This window comes from Podarcis filfolensis (assembly GCF_964270895.1).
Source record: "Podarcis filfolensis genome assembly, chromosome: 9".
Taxonomy (NCBI): Eukaryota; Metazoa; Chordata; class Lepidosauria; order Squamata; family Lacertidae; genus Podarcis; species Podarcis filfolensis.
In genome coordinates, this window is record NC_139610.1 from 66,998,409 (window position 1) to 67,020,624 (window position 22,216).

Here is a 22,216-nt window from a genome sequence, read left to right on the forward strand (position 1 = left end):
GTTTCTGATTTGATCCCTGAATGTCCTGATCTTCCTTAGGACGTCCCTATTTTCACTGGAGAAATGTTGGAGGGTATGGAGTTATGTGACACCCAAGCCCAGGAGATAAGTAACTATACAACCTTTAGAATACATCTGCAGTTTTTTTAATGTTTTATGTTTTATTATGTTTTTTATATACAGTGGTACCTCTACTTATGAACTCATAAGTAGAGTGCTACTACTGCACATGCACGAAGTGCGATAGAGTGCTTCTGCGCATGTGCGAAGCGCGCAGATCACTTCTGCACATGTGGCGAACCCGGAAGTAAACACTTCCGGGTTTGCTGCGTTTGTAACTTGAAAAGCCGCAACGTAAAGCAAACATAACACAAGGTATGACTGTATGCTGAAAACTGCCCAGAGTGGCTGGAGCAACCCAATCTGATGTGTGGTTTATACATATTATTATTGTTGTTGTTATTATTCTTACTATTATGGACTAAAGGTAAAGAGACCCCTGACCATTAAGTCCAGTCGTGGCCGACTCTGGGGTTGCGGCGCTCATCTCGCTTTATTGGCCAAGGGAGCCAGCGTACAGCTTCCGGGTCATATGACCAGCATGACTAAGCCGCTTCTGGGGTGCGTGGAGGGAGGTCATTTTTTAAAAACATCAGATTTTATTGATATTTTTAGTGTCTCTCTCATTTTATGTAAACTACATAGCGGTTTGGTCAATTAAACTGTATATACATCCTGTTAAATATATAAATATTTTGAAAGCAGTTAATGTGTACCTTGTCTCTGTTACGTTGATTGGTTGCTGCAATTTTCTTTGTTTCGAAGATGGCATGCACCTAATAAAAAGGGAATTAAAAGTTTTCCTTCTTCTAAAAGTCTAGGCAACTAATTGCGCATGGGGGCAGCGGCTATAAACTCTTTCCTAGAGATTCTCACCACTTATTGTCCTCTTGCCCCAAGAGTATGGAAGACAATCTTACTCAGCTGTGAGTGATCACCAAAGAGAGAAAGAGAGGTGTCTTTTTTTCAAAGAGGGCCAGATTTGATAGTTGAGCTTTCTTTAGGATTGATGTTGCAGGGTTTTTTTAAGATTTTACCCGACTGCCACAGGGGCCGAATTAAACCGACTGGCAGGCCAGATTAGGCCCCTGAAATGGACTTTGGACATGCCTGCCCTAGAGACTTCCAACATTTTTGTAGACAGGTCTTTGACGAGTCAAGGTGTTTTTAAACTGGCTACAAGCAATGACAAACCTAGACAGCATCTTAAAAAGCAGAGATATCACCTTGCCGACAAAGGTCTGTATAGTTAAAGCTATGGTTTTCCCAGTAGTGATGTATGGAACCATAAAGAAAGGCTGATTGCCGAAGAATTGATGCTTTTGAATTATGGTGCTGAAGGAGACCATTGAGAGTCCCATAGACTGCAAGAAGATCAAACCTCTCCATTCTGAAGGAAATCAGCCCTGAGTGCTCACTGGAAGGACAGATCCTGAAGCTGAGGCTCCAATACTTTGGCCGCCTCATGAGAAGAGAAGACTCCCTGATGTTGGGAAGGATGGAGGGCACAAGGAGAAGGGGACGACAGAGGACGAGATGGTTGGACAGTGTTCTCGAAGCTACCAGCATGAGTTTGACCAAACTGCGGGAGGCAGTGAAAGACAGGAGTGCCTGCCGTGCTCTGGTCCATGGGGTCACGAAGAGTCGGACACGACTAAACAACAACAAGAAGCATAGACATAGCCAGGGTTTATGCTATGGGGGTAGGAGTTATGCTAGGGGGTGGGGTAGACCCACCTATATCTGACACAGTCAGTTAATTAAGTATTTTTATTTACTTGATTGGGGGAGGGCAGCTGTCCTCCCCCTGCCCACCCCCACGCCGGCTATGCCCATGGCTGCAAATTCATGCTTCATTCTGTATTGTTCCAGCTCTTGAGTGGCTTTTGTTCTTATCTGCTCCTCTACTTTAATATTACATTTTTATCGTTGGTTTTTAAATTGTGTTCTTATTGTTAACCAACCCAAGTACCAAGCATTTGAACCAACTACAGGATTCATGTCCCGCTTTTGGGCTTTCATAGACATCAGGTTGGCCACTGCGAGGACAGGAAGCCAGACCAGATAAACCTTTGGTCTGATCCAGCACAGATCTTCATATGCTCCTCTGCTTCGTGACAGCACAAGATTTTTTTTTTACCTCTGGGACCAGTTCTTGTAAGGATTTAAGAGAACCAGACATGTCAAAGCAGAGGAACCAAGACTGAGAAACTGGTTTGTCCAATGACACCCAATTTGTGGACCTGGGGTGGGATCTGAATTCAGGTCTCCAAGTGACTTCAAGATCATACTGGATCTTAGCAGCTAGCATTGTCCTAGGAATTCATGCAGGATGAGGGCGTTTAGACAGACACTTGCGTGAAATCTGTCATGGTAACGTGTCAATGTGCTAAGTTAAGAAACCAAAAGACAGACCAACTGATGAGGTCACTACAGAAGAATCTAGTGGGTTTTTTTTAAAACAAACAAACAAACAACAACAAAAAACATGTTTTTTGAATGATGCAATCAATTCTTATGTTGATTACACAAATGACTGGAGTAACAAGGGAGAGGAGAGATTTTGCATTCCTTGGCTTGGGTGTCACATAACTCCATATCCTCCAACATTTCTCCAATGAAAATAGGGATGTCCTACAAATAAAACCATATCATCATTCTAATCATTACGTACATATACACATATTGACTTCCTTCCTTTGTTCTAAGACCTCAAAATGTTTACTCTTTCTAAATTGTTGTGTCTAATGTAGATTACCTCTATCTTTATACTTTTTGCACCATTTTTCTTTTTCTTTAACCCTGCAAAGCTTCATTCATTTTTTGTGTGTATTCTTTTTCTCTTGCGTTTTTTTCCCTTGTTTGTACTGTTTTATTTTGGATTCAATGTTTGTAATTTTTGTAATTTTGCATTGAAATAAAATAAAATAAAATAGGGATGTCTTAAGGAAGAGCAGGACATTCAGGGATCAAATCAGAAACCAAAAGGCTTCTGTAAATCTCCTTCAAAGACACACACACACACAAACTGAACAATGACTGTTCATTTATAGTCAAAGGCAATAGGGCAGTACAACTGCTCATACGAACTGAGAGAGGTGCTGCTGTGCAAGACATTTGCATAAAACAATTGGCTCCCCAAATATCAGGTTGGACTCTCAACAAAAACCTTTTAAAAAAATCTTATTGCCAATTCCTTATGCCCTGACAGGAGAATAGTTGGGAGGTCTTGCACTGCCGCAAGGCCCCTGTACACAGATTAGGACGCTGTCACAGATTTGCTTCTGTAAAAGGGTTTTGTACAGAGAGAAGGATAGACATTTGTGCAACACTCAAGTTAGCTGGACTTCTGCCTTTCTTCTTCTTCGTCATCATCGCTGTCATCGTCTTTCACCTTCTCTTCCGCTTTCTCTTTCACCTTCTCTTCCGCTTTCTCTTTCACAGTTCTTTTGGGGAGAAAGCGCTCGACTTTTAAATCCAAGCTTTCGCTTGTTGAACTGCAAATGCTCAAGTGTGTCACAAACGGACCTAGAAAAAAGAAAAGGGGGAGGAAAAATCCAGCTTATCACTTTGCTGCTCTTGCTGACAAGCCAAGCAGCATGCGCTGCGAGATCTAGAACACTGATCACACTGTCCTCAAGTTATTAAAAGTGTTGTAGAAAATAGTACAGGGTCAGGCCTAGCCAAAAGTAAAGCACTTTTAAGGCTCTTAAATTTCAGTGTGAGAGATTTAGGAATGTACTAAACTTGCCTATGGAAAATGGACATCATGTATCTGTTCTCAGCTTTGGCTGAGAAACTTAGCTTTGACCTAAATGCTGTAATGAAATGTGTAAAAATAAAAGTTTGCTGCCGTCAACCGAATTGATATCTGATAGATTGAGCTCTTTCACCTCCAAATCTGGCGACAAGAGAAGACCCTGCTTTCATGCTGGGATAGTGAATGTGACAATCTCCATTACTTCTGTAAACACGGTTATTTACAGTATCTAGTGGCACTGATTGTTGAGCTGGTGTTGTGGAGCAGCTTAAGAGTGTGAGCTGGAAAGCCCCACAATTTCAAAGCTTAGCTCAAGAGAAAAAGGGAAGCAGCAACAGGAGACACAATTTCTATGGGGCACTGAAAATGGATTAAAAGCACATTTGTGTTGGGGCGCAGTGATCAGCAGTCTGAAAAGGAGAGTAACTTGCTCAAATTTTCCATCTGCAACAGGGGTAGCTAACCTCTGAGGCAGGGTGAACATGAGAATAAGATTGGGCCCACAAAAGCCTTTCAAAGTGGCCTGCCAGCCCACAATCTCCTGCCCATAGCAGGTTGGGAGGAAAGCCTCTTCCACACTCCCCACGCAAATTAATGGGAGAGATTGTGCTTACCATTAACTTGCATGAGGTGCACCCACAATAATGGTGGGGATGGAATTATACCCAAAAGGCCCTGTTACTCCATGGATCTCTGATTGATGGGAGTGGATAGGATTCTTTCCCCACCCCCACCAGCCATTTTCAGGGCGCTGTGGGTTAAACCACAGAGCCTAGGGCTTGCCGATCAGAAGGTTGGCGGTTTGAATCCCCACGATGGGGTGAGCTCCCGTTGCTCAGTCCCTGCTCCTGCCAACCTAGCAGTTCGAAAGCATGGCAAAGTGCAAGTAGATAAATAGGTACTGCTCCAGCGGGAAGGTAAACGGCGTTTCTGTGCACTGCTCTGGTTCTCCAGAAGCGGCTTAGTCATGCTGGCCACATGAGCCGGAAGCTGTACACCGGCTCCCTCAGCCAATAAAGCGAGATGAGCGCCGCAACCCCAGAGTCGGCCATGACTGGACCTAATGGTCAGGGGTCCTTTTAACTTTACCTTTAACCTCTTGCATCTCCCACCTCCTGCCCCCGCCAGCTCTCGAAAGTCAGGCCCACCTTGAATGTAGCCCTGAAGATAAAAAAGGTTAGCTACCCCTGAGCTGCAATATGGGAGGAGAAATTCTCACCGGCCTTTCAACGTTATTGCTGTTGGATATTCTCTCTGTGTGTGAGAGAATCATTTGTTCCAGAAACAGAGAGGAACAGAGGATAAGTTTCAAGAAGCAGTAGAAGGCCGACATTGTTTTGTCTATGCAAGGACTTTTTCTGCGGGGACTGTTCTTTGGAAATGCGCAGCGTGACAGGAAGCACTGATAACAACATTTCTGTGTAACTTGTTGTGAGTCTCTTGCTTGCAGTGAGAGAAGCAGAGAGAGTGCGTCTTGGACTTTTGTTAGGACTCTGACCACGGCAGGGGTGAATGTCTGTATATATTTGCTACCAATGTGCTTTAATGCCTGTCAAGTAAACCTCTATACTTGACTGAATCTTTATGGCGTCCATGAATATTTATCGCCTACTGTGTGTACCTTCAACCCCGAAGACGCTTCCAAGGAAGGAGATGCAATGAGATGCAACTCTGCTGAGGATAGATCCTGGAACACACAGGCATTGAAAGTGACGCTGGACCCAATCCTTCTAAATCATCCATCAGAGGTTGATGGATTGATCCAACAATTGCAAATATCCCTGAGATAATGTGTGTGGAGTGCTCTGAGCACTCTTTAAAAGGTAAAGGGAACCCTGACCATTAGGTCCAGTTGTGGCTGACTCTGGGGATGCGGTGCCCATCTCGCTTTATTGGCTGAGGGAGCCGGCGTACAACTTCTGGCTCATGTGGCCAGCATGACTAAGCCGCTTCTGGCGAACCAGAGCAGCGCACAGAAACGCCGTTTACCTTCCCGCCAGAATGGTACCTATTTATCTACTTGCACTTTGACGTGCTTTCGAACTGCAAGGTTGGCAGGAGCAGGGACCGAGCAACGGGAGCTCACCCCGTTATGGGGATTCGAACCTGAGCACTCTTTACTGCCGTGTCAATATTTACTACGTGACGTCTACTCCAGGACGTGTAAGGCTTAACACAAGCAGAGAACAGAATGGCTGCTAGTCCCTGCCTGGGTTATCTTTATTCTTGGTGCCTATTCTATATTAGCTGGAAAAGGGCAAAGGAACTGCAGGCAGAAATATCAAGGACAATGGGGTATAGAGGCCCCGTACTGTATAAATGTCACACCCAACCATGGGTTTTGTTACGTGCACGAGCTCGGAGCTTGCACCCTCCTTCTCCGTGCGCGGCAGGAGGAGACATGACTGTTCGTATTTTAGAATAAACTGCTTGTTGTTGTGTCTGAACTTGGCAAAAACAATGGTTTGTTCAAACCACAGTTTCTTAACAGGCCAGGATACCAAACCATCCTCCCTTGATGCATGATGGTTTGAACAAACCACAGTTTGCCAAGTTCAGACGAACAAAAAAATAATAATTGTGGATTCTTCTAAAACACAAGCAGAAGCTTTAAATCTCTTTCCATTGAATGCAGGGGGAGGTGGGAGACCAGGCTCCAGTGGATTCCTGGACAGATCAATGCCTCCTGGTTGGTTGCTCCCTCTAAACTGGGTCAAAGGCTGAAGGTTGAAATTTTTAGAGATGCTACTGGGTCCCAGGACCACCCAGCTTTCTCAGATGAAACCAATGAGAAAGTATTTGCTAAGTGGAGGTTGCCGCTCTAGCCTTTACAGCAGTGGAGAGGGTGCAAGGGCTGAATGACAACCGTCCAATTAGCATTTATACAGTGTTTCTCGTTTCATCCAGTACAGTGACTTTAAAGTCCCATATTGCAGGTGTGTGCAAGGGCACCCCCTCTAAATTCACAGCCAAGCTGAGGTTGGAACTGGGGATTCCAGCCTAAAGTGTATGTCCTTAACTGCCAACACCATCTCTTTTTAAAAGGACTTCCCTAAGGCAAAACCAAACTGCTTAAATCATAGAAGAGTTGGAAGGGACTCTTGAGGATCATTGCAGGAATACGCAGCTGTCCCATACAGGGACTGAATATATATCAGCACTTGCAAATTTAGGGACATACCCCACCTTAAACTTTTCAGATAATAATTCTTTAAAAAGAGAGAGAGAGAGAGAGAGAGAGAGAGAGAGAGAGAGAGAGAGAGAGAAATATCAAAATTTGCACTGGGACTTTCCAAAGCCATTCCATAGGAATCTGCAAAAAGATGGTGCCTGACGTTTCAAAAGCTGCCAGGATTAGGCTGGAGCCAGGAAAACGTCACACACCATTCCAAGAGGATGAGAAAATAGCTTCCAAAAGCTTCCCTCTGAAAGGAAAGAAGCAGGCTTACTACTGTTAATGATATCCTTTAAGTACATCTCTCTTGACATAGCGCTGCCTGTTAAGTGTTCCTTATTGCTGGGCTTGTCTGTGTGGGTTTTTAAAAAAATAATAATAAAGTCATTTCCCCTCCTCGGTGGTAGAAAGGTGCTCCCTTTATTCATCTGTGTAATATAATTAGCTTTTAGTGTCAATTAAGGGACTAAAAGAGAAGAGCAGCTTACCATAGCTCAAAGGTTTGTATTTACAAACGTCTTTAATAACCGCATCCAGATTGGCAACGATCTGATCATTAGGCATATCCAGCTGAAAGAAGTTAATGCAAAATTAATGAAGCAGAAAACATTAAACGCTCCCGGATTAATAAAAACTGCAGCGGCTGGGGTAAATATTTAATCAGAGTTCTGGGCTTTTGTTTTTTAATAAAAAAAGGAGGGGGACATTTTCCTCTCTATTAAAGATGCAAAGTGCCATAAATGCCATTAGCATCATTAGCTTAAAGATATTCTGCTGTGAAAAAAAGAGATATATTTGTACTCCAACTCAACCACTGTAAATATATAGGTGTATATACCCCCTGCTTAGGCAGCCTGCTATTGGATTGGGCTCTCAATATGTAAGTCCTCAGATAAAATCAAATCTGTAAGGTTTAATATGCAACAAGCAGCCTGGGAGCCTAGGGCAAACATCATCTCCTTGGGAGTAAAGGTGAGGACAGGAAGGCAAACTGGTCACACAGAAGCTGTGGTCTGAAGTAAATCAGTCTTAATTAAAATACGGATTGAGAGAAAATTACATACTGCACAAAGATCAGCCACGGATTGTAAAATTCTCATCTGCAAGCAAAACTGTTTGTGAACATTCCATAGCATCTCATCAACAAAGGGCTGAGGGCTGACTTTGAGCATCAGAGATGGCGAAACCACCAGCCCTCCAGGTTTTGATGAACTACATCTCCCATCAGCCCCAGCAAGCATGTAGCCAATGGCCTGATATGACTAGGGTTGTAGTTCCGCAACTTCTGGAGGGCCAAAGTTCCCCCACACCTATCCTACACAAATATTGGGGCAGTATTGTTCAGGAAGAGGTTGAGGTTGGCAGTCTGAATTGGCCCTGGGAGACTTTGCAGGGCGGTTTGCAACATGGAAAACACAAAAACCCACAACACACTTAGCAAACGCAAGCAATACCTCTCTCCCAGACACTTGAAAAGATTGTAAGGCTGATTTAGTACAGAAGACTTTCCCAATGTAGAGCAGGGCTTCCCAAATTTGGGTATCCACAGCTGTTTTTTGGACTACAACTCCCATCATCCCTAGCTAGCAGGACCAGTGGTCAGGGATGATGGGAACTGTTGTCCAAATAACAGCTGGAGACCCAAGTTTGGGAAACACTGATGTAGAGGAAGAGTGAGGGGAGACCAAGAGCGCAAGAAGAGCTCTGCTGGATTGGGAAAAGGCCTACCTAGTCCAGCATCCCATTCACACAGTGGCCAATTTGATGCCTATGGGAAACCCGAAAGCAGGAGCCTTTTCCCACTGGTGATTCACAGCAACTGGTATTCAAAGCCTCTGACAGTGGAGTGCCTTTAGGGATTAAATGGGAGGTACGTCATCCTAGCCCAGCTACTAAATAAATATTTCTACAAAAAATATGCTTTCTGGTAGGCACATAGGAGAGTTCCCCTGTGCCCTAGGCCACTGAGAAGCAGCAAATAGGGAGAACAGCTCTCTCTCATCCCTCATTTCAGACTCACATACGTGGCCACACTGACAATCTCGTCTTGGAAACTCTGAAGACTTTCCCATATAGTTCCAACTACAGTGGAACCTCATGTTACGGACAGGATCTGTTCTGGAGGCCCGTCCGCAACATAGAACTAACGCAAGCCTAAGCACTGTGACTGCGCATGAGCACAGCGCGATTTAGCACTTCTGCGCATGTGCAAGCAGCAAAACCCGGAAGTAACCGTTTCCGGTACTTCCGGGTTGCCGCAGGACACAACACGAAAACACGTAACCTGAAGCGGACAAAACATGAGGTATGACTGTATATTTCTGGCATTCACCAGATCCACAGGTGGCCAAGCAGATCTGAACACAAAATAGTTTTTAATATACAGAACGTATTTTAGAAATGCAAGCAGCTGACTCTGTCTTCCTGTGAGTGGAAGTGCCTCTTTTAAGCTGACGGGCCACAAAGCAGCGGTACACTGTCAAACGAAGTACAGTGGTACCTCAGGTTACATACGCTTCAAGTTACATACGCTTCAGGTTACAGACTCTGCTAACCCAGAAATAGTGCTTCAGGTTAAGAACTTTGCTTCAGGATGAGAACAGAAATCGTGCTCTGGCGGTGCGGTGGTAGCAGGAGGCCCCATTAGCTAAAGTGGTGCTTCAGGTTAAGAACAGTTTCAGGTTAAGAACGGACCTCCGGAACGAATTAAGTACTTAACCCAAGGTACCACTGTATGTGTCTTGCTCCAGAATTGCTTTTTATTCGTGTGTAGCTTTATTAAATTAGAAGGCACATGATTAAAGTCACTAAGATTTATTTAACTACGTGACAATCCGATTTTTAGAACACATGGTTTTCTGCCAGGTATTACAACTAGGCCGTTGCTGAATGTCACCTCGACACTGCATTTCAATGCCATTTTGTACAGTATGTTTTACAGAGGCAAATCCACTCAGATAACTGAGTCACCACCCCCCGCTGCCCAGGGGACTATCCCATAATCTGAGAAATACTGACCTATTCAGTATACAGTTTGCTACCCACCCTGGGCTTTTAGGATAGGGCAGGCTATTAATGTATATTATTAAGGGGCTGCTCCTTGACAACGTGATGTAAACCTTGCTTTCTGGTGTATTCAGAAAGGAAACCTCTTACGTTAGCAGAGGGTAATGATTTGCAGACTTTTCCCCCTAACTGACTGTCCTGTGGGATGACCCATTTCGAAGTGTTCCTGAAATGCAACGGAGCAACGAAGAACGAAAGCTGTGTACCTGTGCGTACTTTCGGTAAATGATTAACAACGGCTTGAATTCAGCCGGACAGGTTGCCAAAATCCCTTGTGAAACTTACCATTCCGATGGGAGTGTGGATGAGGTTACCGTTCTCTACTTCGTATTCGTGGCACACTTTAAAGAACTCGAGCATCTGGAGAATGTCGTAACTGAGAGAACCTGATTCAAAGTGGGGAAAGAGGTGGAGGGAGGTGTCAAGACAAATACTGCAGGACAAACAGAACTGTGTGTCAACAGGCGTTCTTTGGTGAGGCCCAGAAGCGCGTCACACGCCACAGTGGGGACATGTGTGCAGAGTATCATTAGCTAAGGTAAAGCGACCCCTGACCATTAGGTCCAGTCGTGGCCGACTTTGGGGTTGCGGCGCTCATCTCGCTTTATTGGCCGAGGGAGCCGGCGTACAGTTTCCGGGTCATGTGGCCAGCATGACTAAGCTGCTTCTGGCGAACCAGAGCAGCGCACGGAAACGCCGTTTACCTTCCCACCAGAGCAGTACCTATTTATCTACTTGCACTATGACATGCTTTCGAACTGCTAGGTTGGCAGGAGCAGGGACCGAGCAACGGGAGCTCACCCCGTTGTGGGGATTCGAACCACCGACCTTCTGATCAGCAAGTCCTAGGCTCTGTGGTTTAACCCACAGCACCACCCATGGCCCTTAGAGTATCATTCCCTGGTGCTAAATAATAATAATAATAATAATTTATTATTTATACCCCGCCCATCTGGCTGGGCCTCCCCAGCCACTCTGGGCGGCTTCCATAGAAACCAAAAATACACTAAAATATCACACGTTAAAAACTTCCCTGAACAGGGCTGCCTTAAGATGTCTTCTGAATGTCAGGTAGTTGTTTATCGCTTTGACATCTGCTGGAAGGGCGTTCCACAGGGCAGGCGCCACTACCGAGAAGGCCCTCTGCCTGGTTCCCTGTAGCTTTGCTTCTCGCAATGAGGGAACCGCCAGAAGGCCCTCGGCGCTGGACCTCAGTGTCCGGGCAGAATGATGGGGGTGGAGACACTCCTTCAGGTATACTGGACCGAGGCCGTTTAGGGCTTTAAAGGTCAGCACCAACACTTTGAATTGTGCTCGGAAACGAATGTGAGGAATGTAAAAGAATGTGAGGAATCCTATCTGCATGGCAAAGCCTTGCTATGGCCAACATTTGCAAGTTGAGCAGGTTCCCAATCTAGGTAACAGGGGGAGGAACTGGCGTTCATGTTTATAATCTGCAAAATATTGAAATGCAGCCCAACAGCTGACCTCCACTTCTTCTCGTCTGATCCCTAGAGGACAAGGGCTCCACTGAGGAAGGGAGGTATCCTGCACCCTTGATCCCTTTTACAATCACTCCTTGCTCTGCAGGATTCTCTCAGCACCCTTACGCTACAGCAGCTAATCACCATTAAGGCTTAGGGTTGCATTCAACTAAATCACAGAGAAACTTCCACACAAGTGCAGTGGAAATTCCCCATTCCCGCCACGTCCCCTGTGTTAAGCCTTTTGCAGGAAGAGTCCCGTGACTCCTCAAAGGCCGAGGCCTTTAGGCTTCCAGATCTTGCTGAACTACAACTCCCATGGTTAGGGGTGGTGGAAGTTGCAGTTCTGGAGGGCCGCAGATTCCCTGCCCCTGGCCTGGCTCCTGTGCAACAACTGCATATCCGATTGTTGTTGCTGTTACAATTTGTATAATGCCCTTTATCAAAATATCCCAGGGCAGCGTACAACCTTAAAAACACATTACAGAACATCAATGATAAATCATGGTAAGAACATAATAAAAAGCATGCTGACAGATAGCCTAATAAATCAGCCTATCGATGTGGCTTGTGGAGCGTCATCGGGTGTGTCTGCAGCTGATTTCGCACCTGCTTTATGGGGTGTGTTGAATGTTGAAAATGATTCCTACAGAAAAACCCCAGACATAATTACTGGAAAGGAAGGTTAATCTCACGCAAGTGTCTACAGTGTTGTAGCCTTACACAGCACGCTCACTAAAATTTTGACCCTCACCATTTCTGGTCCTTGGGAACCTTTGCTTCAGCATCCCCCTTAGAGGAGTAATCTTGGATGACATCGTTGGCACGCCAACATAAAAATCTGCCTTGATTTCACCATCCAAAATCTGGCGGGGAAGAAGAAAAGATTATTATGATTTGTGCTTATGTCCCTTTTAGAAATTAAGTCTAGCAAAAGTAAATACAGTGGTATCTCGGGTTACATTCCTTCAGGTTACATACGCTTCAGGTTACAGACTCTGCTAACCCAGAAATATTACCTCGGGTTAAGAACTTTGCTTCAGGATGAGAACAGAAATTGTGCTCCGGCGGTGCGGGGGCAGCGGGAGGCCCCATTAGCTAAAGTGGTGCTTCAGGTTAAGAGCAGTTTCAGGTTAAGAATGGACCTCCAGAATGAATTAAGTACTTAACCCGAGGTACCACTGTAATAAAAAACCGAACACCCAGTTTGCCTCCTTACTTCCTTGCTAGGCATAAGAAGAGCAAGGAGCGGAGGGGAGAAGAGATGAACCTGTGGTCCTCCAGGGGATTTCAACTTCCACCAGCCCCAGCCAACATGGGCAATAGTCAAGGATGATGGGAGCTGTGGTCTAGCAACGTGGGATGGGCCACGAGCTTCTCATCCTTGCACAAAGGTAACAAGGATGAAAATGTGGGAGCTGCATCCTCTTTAAAACAGGATAATGATAGCACCAGGCCATGCACAACAGCCCTTTCCCGTGCTAGTTCTGTTTAGCTGCTGTGAATTAGATAGACCTACATTTCCTTCCTTGTTTTTTGCTGCTCCTATACCAATGTCCTTCATGAGACCGTCTCCCAGTGGGGATTCACTTACCCCTCCCATGAAAGCAATGATGCAAATACATCGCTTAAAGTTCAAAGCTTAGCATCAAGGCCAGAAGTCATAACATTCAGAAGGTGGCGATAACTTTTTCAACGGCTACAAACGGCAGCAAGAACGTGTTTCTTATACATAAAGTAGTAAGGGTTTTGTCTACTCAATCTGACATGCAACAAACCCATGTTGGAGACAAATATTTTATGATTTGTCAAGATGGCAATCTAACATATAAGCTTCAATAATACTTAGACAATGCTAGTGCAAAAAGAAGGGCATTTACTTTCATTTGAAAGCAGGAGGGCTGCTTTTTCTTTGCTTCTGCATAAATGACCACAATGTTCATGATCATTCTGCAGCTGAGGTAAATATTTACTTTGTGCACTCTCAGTTCTAGGACAAAAAAAGAAAAAGAAAAGTGAAGTGGAACGGCCTCTATTTTCTGTCTCATAATGTGTAGCTTGTAGGGAAAATTACAGTACATTCCCACTACAACCAGGGACAGCATTTGCTGAAATCCAAAGACAGCAAATTTCTCCATGTGCAAATTGCAGCACAATTGGCTAAATAATTTTCAAGACATAACAATATAGTAGCATGTCAAGGTCCTACTCTGGCATGAGCCAAAGAGGCTAAAGCAATCTGTATATCTATAAATATTTTAAATTCTATTTTTTTGGTTCGCAGGAGGCACCCTCATTCTGGAAAAACATCCAACCAAGAAATCAAAATGCTGAATCATTTGTTCTAATCTAACCTCTGAAACAGAGAGATGCAACTATTCAGCTGAGAACACAGTTTAATAATTGTTTTATTATTATTATTTTATGATTAATACTCTGCCCATTGGCCTGGGGTTTCCCTAGCCACTCTGGGTGGTTTCCAGAACATATAAAAACATGGTAAACAAACGTCAAGCCTTAACGATTTCCTAATACAGGGCTTCTAAAAGATATCTTCTAAAAGTTGTATAGTTATTTATCTCCTTGATATCTGCTGGGAGGGCGTTCCACAGGGTGGGTGCCATTGCTGAGTTTGTCCCCTGTCTGGTTCCCTTTAACTTCACTCCTTAGAATGCGGGAACCACCAAAAGGCCCTTGGAGGTGGACCTCGGTGTCTGGGCAAATCTTGGGTAACCCTTCCTGACATACATGCATCAATTTGAGCCAATAATTAGACAATCACAAATATATCTTCATTTCAGTTGGCAAAATCCCTTAAAAGAAACATACACACATACACACAAAACCCAGAAGAGGTACTTTTTAAGGGAATTTATAACAGTCTGTAAAATTCTGTTCTGCAACAACTTCAGGAGACCCTTGGTGCCAATATATCTCTGCACTTATACGGAATCTGAAAATATACTTTAGATTCTAACCTTCTGAAGTTGTGGGATCCTGTTTGCCTTCCTAGTAGCTCCAGAATTTCAACAGCCTTGAGTGGCACCACAAACAATGACAAGGGTAGCTATACTGGGGGGGAAATGTGATCCCCAGAAAAGGAGCAGGAAGTGACATAATACAGTGGTACCTCGGGTTACAGACGCTTTAGGTTACAGACGCTTCAGGTTACAGACTCTGCTAACCCAGAAATAGTACCTTGGGTTAAGAACTTTGCTTCAGGATGAGAACAGAAATCATGCGGTGGCAGTGGCAGGCCCCATTAGCTAAAGTGGTGTCTCAGGTTAAGAACAGACCTCCGGAACAAATTAAGTTCTTAACCCGAGGTACCACTGTACATGTATCTCAGTAGGTTCTGGCAGTGGACTCTTTTGAAGGGCTGCAACCAGGCTGCTTGTAATACTACTACTACTATTAATAATAATAATAATAACTTTATTTATACTCTGCCCGTCTGAATGGGTTTCCCCAGTGCTAGTATTCTCCCGCAAGACAAGACACAAATGATCAAAAGTGAAAAAGATTAAAAGAACTGATTTCAGATTACATAGATGCTTTCTACTTTTCTTTAGGTCTTCTCACAGTACTTAATTAACGTCATCTGTTAATTACCGGCTTGATTAATTCAGTCCCTCCTGCAAATGTAGCTCCATTTTCTCTTGCTAGAGCAGCTTGCTCTGCATCCTGTAAGGAAACGAAAGTTCAGAATGAAGACAGTAGGAGCACTAGATATTTTCCCATACAGCTGGCATTTCTTCAAGGCTTTCTTAGGCAGGTGAAGGTGCTGCTAGGTAGGAAATGCAGACCCCCTCCCCTCTGGCCAAGTTATAGGTGTGTTTTGACTGGGTGACCCCAATGAGCGCACCAGAAGTTGGATGGGCACAATGGGCATGGCCATGATCTCTTGAGGTATCAGCTAACCAGTTAGAAATCTTGAGCATGCATTAATGCTTTAAAAAGTGCCTTGGATGACCAGACAAAGGTCAAGTTAATCAAGCATATTTTGCAGGAATCACAGCACCCAACAGAACCAGGATGATCTGCTGGCTATTTGACAGGTCCACTAGCAGACTGTGGTTTTCCTTCTGCCCAGCCCCACTTAATAGGGCTGTTGTGAGGGGTTATGGATGGGACGCGGGTGGCGCTATGGGTTAAACCACAGAGCCTAGGACTTGCTGATCAGAAGGTCGGCGGTTCGAATCCCCACAACGGGGTGAGCTCCTTTTGCTCAGTCCCTGCTCCTGCCAACCTAGCAGTTCAAAAGCATGTCAAAGTGCAAGTAGATAAATAGGTACTGCTCCGGCGCGAAGGTTAACGGCGTTTCCGTGCGCTGCTCTGGTTCGCCAGAAGCAGCTTAGTCATGCTGGCCACATGACCCAGAAGCTGTACGCCGGCTCCCTCGGCCACTAAAGTGAGATGAGCGCCACAACCCCAGAGTCGGTCACAACTGGACCTAATGGCAAGGGGTCCCTTTACCTTTAAGGGGTTATGGATGTGAAGTACTTTGAACATTCTCTGATATCACTTCACCCATTCCAAGATCAAGCTCTGGCTCAAGTGTTCTCAGGAACATCATAATCTAGAACACACTGTACCAAACACACACCACGGAGAATAAAATATACATTTACAAAACCTTCTGGATATATCCAAAATGGTGAGATATCTGCTAGATTCTGCAAAAGTGGCATCGAGGCCACTGCCTCAAAACACTTGCCTGACTAACCTATACATACAAGCTCAAGGAGGCATTGCAGCAACATGCTATAACTCACCGCTGTGAATACTACGACCTTATGGATGTCATCTGTGAAATGGTGAGGCAGACGAACCGTGCCAACAAATGGTTCCAAAGGTTTCTGAAAGGTGCCAAAGCAAACAAGCAAAATTGAAAAGCCTCACATTATTGAATTCAGCAAAATAAATTTACTTAATTGACAAAGGAAGTTGGTCCAAAATTTAGATATGTGCTCTGTATTTCTTTTCACGTGCACAGAAACCACATTAAGATTTTTTAAAACTATTTAAAATATGCATAAAATACACAATAGTCAAGGTGCAAATAACTGTTCAACTAGCTTCTATGAGCTGAAGGAAGCCCCTGAAAATATCCCTATAATCCTCTTCAAAGATCATCACCACAAGCCAAACATTCTGTGGTGTGTTTCAGAAAATATCCTGGATGACAAGAGGCTTCCACCTCGCCTTTGCTTCTCCTTCCAACAGCATTTTTGCATCGATAATTGCACTGACACAAATTTAGACAAAGGTCTCCCCAGTGGAATGAAGGCCCAGGGCAGAGAGGGGCAGAACTCGCAATTCAGTGCAAGTTTTTAAATTCCAAGTGAAGATATTTCAGCTAAACGTTTTGGGAGCCCTTCTTCGGGCATCATGTCTGAATGAACAACTTTGAAAAATTGCACTGAGTGTTTTAAAAAACAAACTAACTTTCAAAGTCCCAGAAATAATTTCAGTTATAAAGGAAAGCAGCCACTAATACAGTACTTGCAAACTATGAAGCTTTCCCAGCATACCTTCTTCTCCATTGCCATGTCCAAGGTCATATTGATGTAAACGTGCTGCTTGGGGGAAGTGAAGTCCAGTTGCTGAAATGTCTTCAACATCTCCAAAGCCACTTCTGCCTCATAAACTGGCCTTTGATAGCACCACGTCAAATAAACATCGTCCTTTGGCTCACTTGGCAAGGGAAATGTGTAAGGGTTCTTTTTTTTCTTGGGCTCTGATTCTGCGGTCTTCTTTTTGGGGTCCCTTCTGGGTTTTTTCTCTTTTCTTTAAGGAAATGGAAGTGATAAATAAAAGAGCCCAGCTCAATACACTTACTATAAAAACACACGTTTCTGATGGCTGGAAGCTGGAACTAAAACAGGAAAGCTGCCTCAACCCGTGGCAAAACATTTCAAGTTGCCCATGGAGGCTGCTTTGTTTTAGAAAACTGCCTGCCAGGTTTTGAACTCACTGCTTTTCCTTCCCCTTGGATACTTTATTTTTAAACTTTCCCCCAGATAATAGGTTCTCTTTCTTCATTCACACCCGGAAATAAAACCAATTGTCTAGCACTAATCTTCAGCTAGCAGATTGGGACCCGCAAATGTGTCACATCGTTCTCTTATTTTGTTGAGAAGAAAATCTATTTTAAAAAAAGATTATTTAATCATTTTTTCAATACAAACAACAACCGCAAAAGACACATACAACAAAAACCATAATAACAACAATAACACAATTTAACAATTCAGATTTGAATACACTGATATACCTATATACATATGACTACACCTTTTTTAACAATATTTCCCCACCTCTCCCCCACTGCTCTGCAATGTAATAAGGACCCTAACTACAATACAAACAAAACAACAATTAAAAGAACAGATATGAAAACAATTTTTAAAAAATTAAATGACAAGTATGGGGAGATCTTGGAGACCGAGTCCTGCCCCAGAAACAGGTTGCCTTTCTGAACTCAGCTACCACCGACATGCTTGCCTGAACCTATTCAATGTTGCTATTTATACTTTGATTTCAAGTGTCTTCTATTAGTAAGTTTAAAAGAAATAAAAGTTATTTACTTACTTTGCAGCATAGTGCCTATTGGAAATCAGCAAACTGGGAAGCACTGCAGAATGCTGACCAATTCTGGGGAAAATACGACTAGGGCATTGAGCTGAAACTGTTTAAAGACGGGGGCAGGGGAGAGAGAAACCATGCTAGTGAGAGCCAGGAATCAGCAAAGCTGCAAACAAAGAACTGGCATTAATAGGCCTTTGCATTTAGTGATTCCAAGGATATATGATTTCTTACCCTCCTTGCACTGTAAGGTCCCACTGCAGGTTATAACAGTATAATTACACAATTATAACAACAAATAAAACAGTTCCAAACAAAAGTACAGTATAGATTAAATGTGACACCAAAAGGCCTATGTAAGGTTCAAGACCGAGCACACTTGAGCTGCCTATGTACTTCTCTCCACCACTAGTTTGGGAAGGAGTGCACACACGTTAGTCAGAATTTATATTTATACTGCATCTATCCGGTCATTTCTTACTATATGCTGCATTTTGATGAGCTTTGAAGTAAACTAAGAAAAAGAACAACCTAACTGCATTTTGGGACACGAGTGGCGCTGTGGGTTAAACCACAGAGCCTAGGACTTGCCGATCAGAAGGTTGGCGGTTCGAATCCCCGCGACGGGGTGAGCTCCCGTTGCTTGGTCCCAGCTTCTGCCAACCTCACAGTTCGAAAGCACGTCAAAGTGCAAGTAGATAAATAGGTACCGCTCCGGTGGGAAGGTAAACGGCGTTTCCGTGCGCTGCTCTGGTTCGCCAGAAGCAGCTTAGTCATGCTGGCCACATGACCCAGAAGTTGTACACCGGCTCCCTCGGCCGATAAAGCAAGACGAGCGCCGCAACCCCAGAGTCAGCCACAACTGGACCTAACGGTCAGGGGTCCCTTTACCTTTAACTGCATTTTAAGCTGGTAATATGTACACAGCCTTACTTGGAAGTAAAATTTGTTGAAATCAATGGTCTATGCTTCGAACTAGAGAGATTTCTGGTACAGTTCTCACTTATTTCTCTGGTCTTCACCGCTCCTGACTGCAGATGGGTGCTCACATATCTGAACGTTCATCAATTAAAACATGCCTCCACACAGAAAACGAAATGTCATGTTTGAGGCTAAGTTAGAACACATTCTTCCCTAGTCTTCTTTCTGAAAGGAACTTTTTGTGTAGAGGAGCATTCAGTCTGCTGCCAGAAATGATAAAGCCAAAAAGTTTATTATTTCATTGAGAGTTATGTTAGAATCTTTAGAGAGAATAACTGTTTTTACTCCAGTCATCAAAATCCATTTGGCTGCTTAGATAGAATGAATTGGTCCATCACTAAGCAAAAATGTGCTATGATTTTTTCCAGGTTAAAGAAGTAACTCTAGCACTAGGGAGCTCAACACAACTACCTGAGGGGTGGTTACATTGAGTACACCTATTAGGAATATGGCATGTAAAATGTGGTATTTAACTCATGCTCCATTCTAACTCATGTTTGTATTTTAATGAAACTTATCAGTCCAAGTTCCTGTGTGGGACCCTTCCAAGTTCAATGGGAGTTATGGGCCACCACACATAAAAATCATGATCGGTTCACCAACTTTAGTCCTTTTAGATAAGTGACTAAACACAGTGTGCAGCAATTAACACTACCACTCATATGGTATAATGCCACCATAGGGTTCTCAAGAACAAACTACAGAACATTAATAGTACATTCCATTAATTTAGGGAAGAGAAACCAAAATCTGGCTCTGGAAGAAGAAGAAAAATCCCAGCAAAACAAAGAGCATCTCATTATGTATTTTTATGTTGTGAACCACCTTGTGATCTCCAGTTGAGCGGCAGTATGCAAATTTAATAAATGAAATTAAATGAAAATTCCATTACTATACTGATCCTCACACGTCTTTCCCTACAAGCCTTTCATAAACTTTTGCATGCTTTAAAGCAGGGTGGCGAACCTTTCTTTTGTTTTCTCTTATTGTAAACCGCTTTGAGGTTAGTTGGTTGGTTGGTTTGACAATCGAGCGGTGTAGAAATCTGATCAAAAATGCATTCCACTTTTTAAAAATGATTTTCAATTTTGTACATTTCAATAATTTTACAATCATATCAAAGCATTTCAAAACCCTCTTTCTGGGGTTCCTTAAATTTATTTTTGAAAATGTTTTCTGCGTATCCAGAAAACTCATTTGCTCATTTGTTCATCTGCTTTAAACATACTGTATACTCTTATAAAACTGCAGGTTGTGTCAATAATCCTGCCAATGCTCTTATCTGTTTACAGCTTATTTGTAAATAAATGCAATCCAAGCCCTTATTGCTGGAAATAATTGCTTCTCTGCCGCCTTTTCTGGCAGCCCCGGCAGTGCAATCCTACATACGTCTACTTAGAAGTAAGTCCCATTTGAGTTCTCTGGGGTTTTGCTTACAAGTGGAGGAGCAGAAGACCCTGCTAACTACGGCGCCTTCTGTCTTAAAACCTCGCAAAAGGGAAACCGAGCAGGAAAAAAAACCCAAAACAAAGCACGTTTTCCAGGACGGGGAAGCGGGGACGCCTCTCTCACCTAAAACCCGCATGCACCGACTCAATGGGAGCCGGCTCTCGGGAAAAGAGGCCCTCAGCCCTAAAATATTTCGAGGAGGGGCTGGGGAAGACGGACAGAAAGCAGCCGCCTCACTTCTCAGCTCTCACCTGTCCTCCAGCAACATCTCATCACGGGCGCCGCCATCTTGCCTGCGGGAGGGAGGATGCCGAAGTGTGCAACGGCAAACCGTCCCCGGCTGCCCTGCGGAGCCGGGCAAGGAAGGTTCCGCCCCTGAGGCGAAGGGATTAAAGTTCCTCTTCTTATTCAAAACGTTTATATCCCCACCTTTCTCCCCAAGTGGAGATTCAAGGTGGCTTACAAACATGTAAAGACACCCATTACAAAAGACAGAGAGATATAAAGGAGCTTAAGGTAAAGGTAAAGGGACCCCTGACCGTTAGGTCCAGTCGCAGACGACTCTGGGGTTGCGGTGCTCATCTCACTTTATTGGCCAAGGGAGCCGGCGTACAGCTTCCGGGTCATGCGGCCAGCAGGACTAAGCCACTTATGGTGAACCAGAGCAGCGCACGGAAACGCTGTTTACCTTCCTGCTGGAGCGGTACCTATTGATCTACTTGCACTTTGACGTGCTTTCGAACTGCTAGGTTGGCAGGAGCAGGGACCAAGCAATGGGAGCTCACCCCGTTGCGGGGATTCGAACCGCCGACCTTCTGATCAGCAAGTCCTAGGCTCTGTGGTTTAACCCACAGCGCCACCCAGCTTAGTTCAAAGGAAAACCAAAATGCGCCCAAAGTGCGCCAGGGCACAGAGCAATGATAATAGTAATAATGCACCAAACAGTTGATGGCGAGGCCCTGTGTTCATTTATCTGCATCACTTGGGAAGACAGGCGGACTAATTCCAGTGTACTGGAAGAAGCAAAGATCACCAGTGTTGAAGCAATGATTCTTCAACATCAACTTCAATGGACTGGTCATGCTGTGAAGATGCCTGATTATCGTCTTCCAATGCAACTACTCTATTCCGAACGTAAAAATGGAAAGCGTAATGCTAGTGGTCAGTAACAGAGGTTTAAAGACTCTCTCAAGGCAAATCTAAGAAAAATGTAGTATAAACACGACAACTGGGATATACTGGCCTGCAAGCGCTCCAGTTGGAGAACGGCCTTTACCAAAGGTGTCATGGGCTTTGAAGACACTTGAACTCAGGATGAAAGGGAGAAACGTGCTAAGAGGAAGGCACGCTTGGCAAATCCACACCTTGATCAACTCCCGCCTGGAATCCAATGTCCCCACCGTGGAAGGACGTGTGGATCCAGAATTGGCCTCCACAGTCACTTACGGACTCGTTAAAACCGTGCTTAGGGAAGACAATCTTACTCGGCTACAGGTGATCCCCAAGAAGAAGAAGAAGCACCACCACTAAAGCTGGTTTTGACTTTTCTGGAGAAGAAAATTGACAAGGTGAGGGGGTGGGGAGAGCAGCAATGCTACATCATCTAGTCTCCTCAGTCGGTAAAGCGTGTAGCTCTTAAATGTAGGTTCGAGC

General features: G+C 44.1%; 1 protein-coding gene across 2 annotated transcripts; it reads right to left on the reverse strand.

Annotated features, from left to right (window-relative positions):
• Positions 1 to 3,089: 3,089 nt before the first annotated feature.
• Positions 3,090 to 20,909, reverse strand: MRPL1 (mitochondrial ribosomal protein L1). Of its 2 annotated transcripts, none has more exons than XM_083571696.1 (9): positions 20,815 to 20,909; positions 18,140 to 18,236; positions 17,080 to 17,335; positions 16,321 to 16,404; positions 15,158 to 15,229; positions 12,300 to 12,411; positions 10,347 to 10,447; positions 7,484 to 7,565; positions 3,090 to 3,588 (listed from the first exon to the last, which is right to left on the reverse strand). In XM_083571696.1, the coding sequence occupies exons 1-9, from the start codon at positions 20,849 to 20,851 to the stop codon at positions 3,398 to 3,400; spliced, it is 1,032 nt and encodes a 343-aa protein (XP_083427822.1). In that variant the 5' UTR covers positions 20,852 to 20,909; the 3' UTR covers positions 3,090 to 3,397. The 2 variants fall into 2 exon arrangements, with proteins under 2 accessions (XP_083427822.1, XP_083427823.1); XM_083571697.1 differs by having other exon boundaries at positions 20,687 to 20,857.
• Between the last annotated feature and the right edge of the window lie 1,307 nt (positions 20,910 to 22,216).

What these genes read in the sequence shown, in the direction of transcription:
- MRPL1 (XM_083571696.1), bottom strand. Translation starts at nt 20,851, where the DNA reads ATGGCGGCGCCCGTGATGAGATGTTGCTGGAGGACAG. An exon ending in GAGATGTTGCTGGAGGACAG is followed by an intron (nt 18,237 to 20,814) that starts GTGAGAGCTGAG and finishes GTCTTTAAACAG; the next exon opens with TTTCAGCTCAATGCCCTAGT. An exon ending in ACATGGCAATGGAGAAGAAG is followed by an intron (nt 16,405 to 17,079) that starts GTATGCTGGGAA and finishes GGCACCTTTCAG; the next exon opens with AAACCTTTGGAACCATTTGT.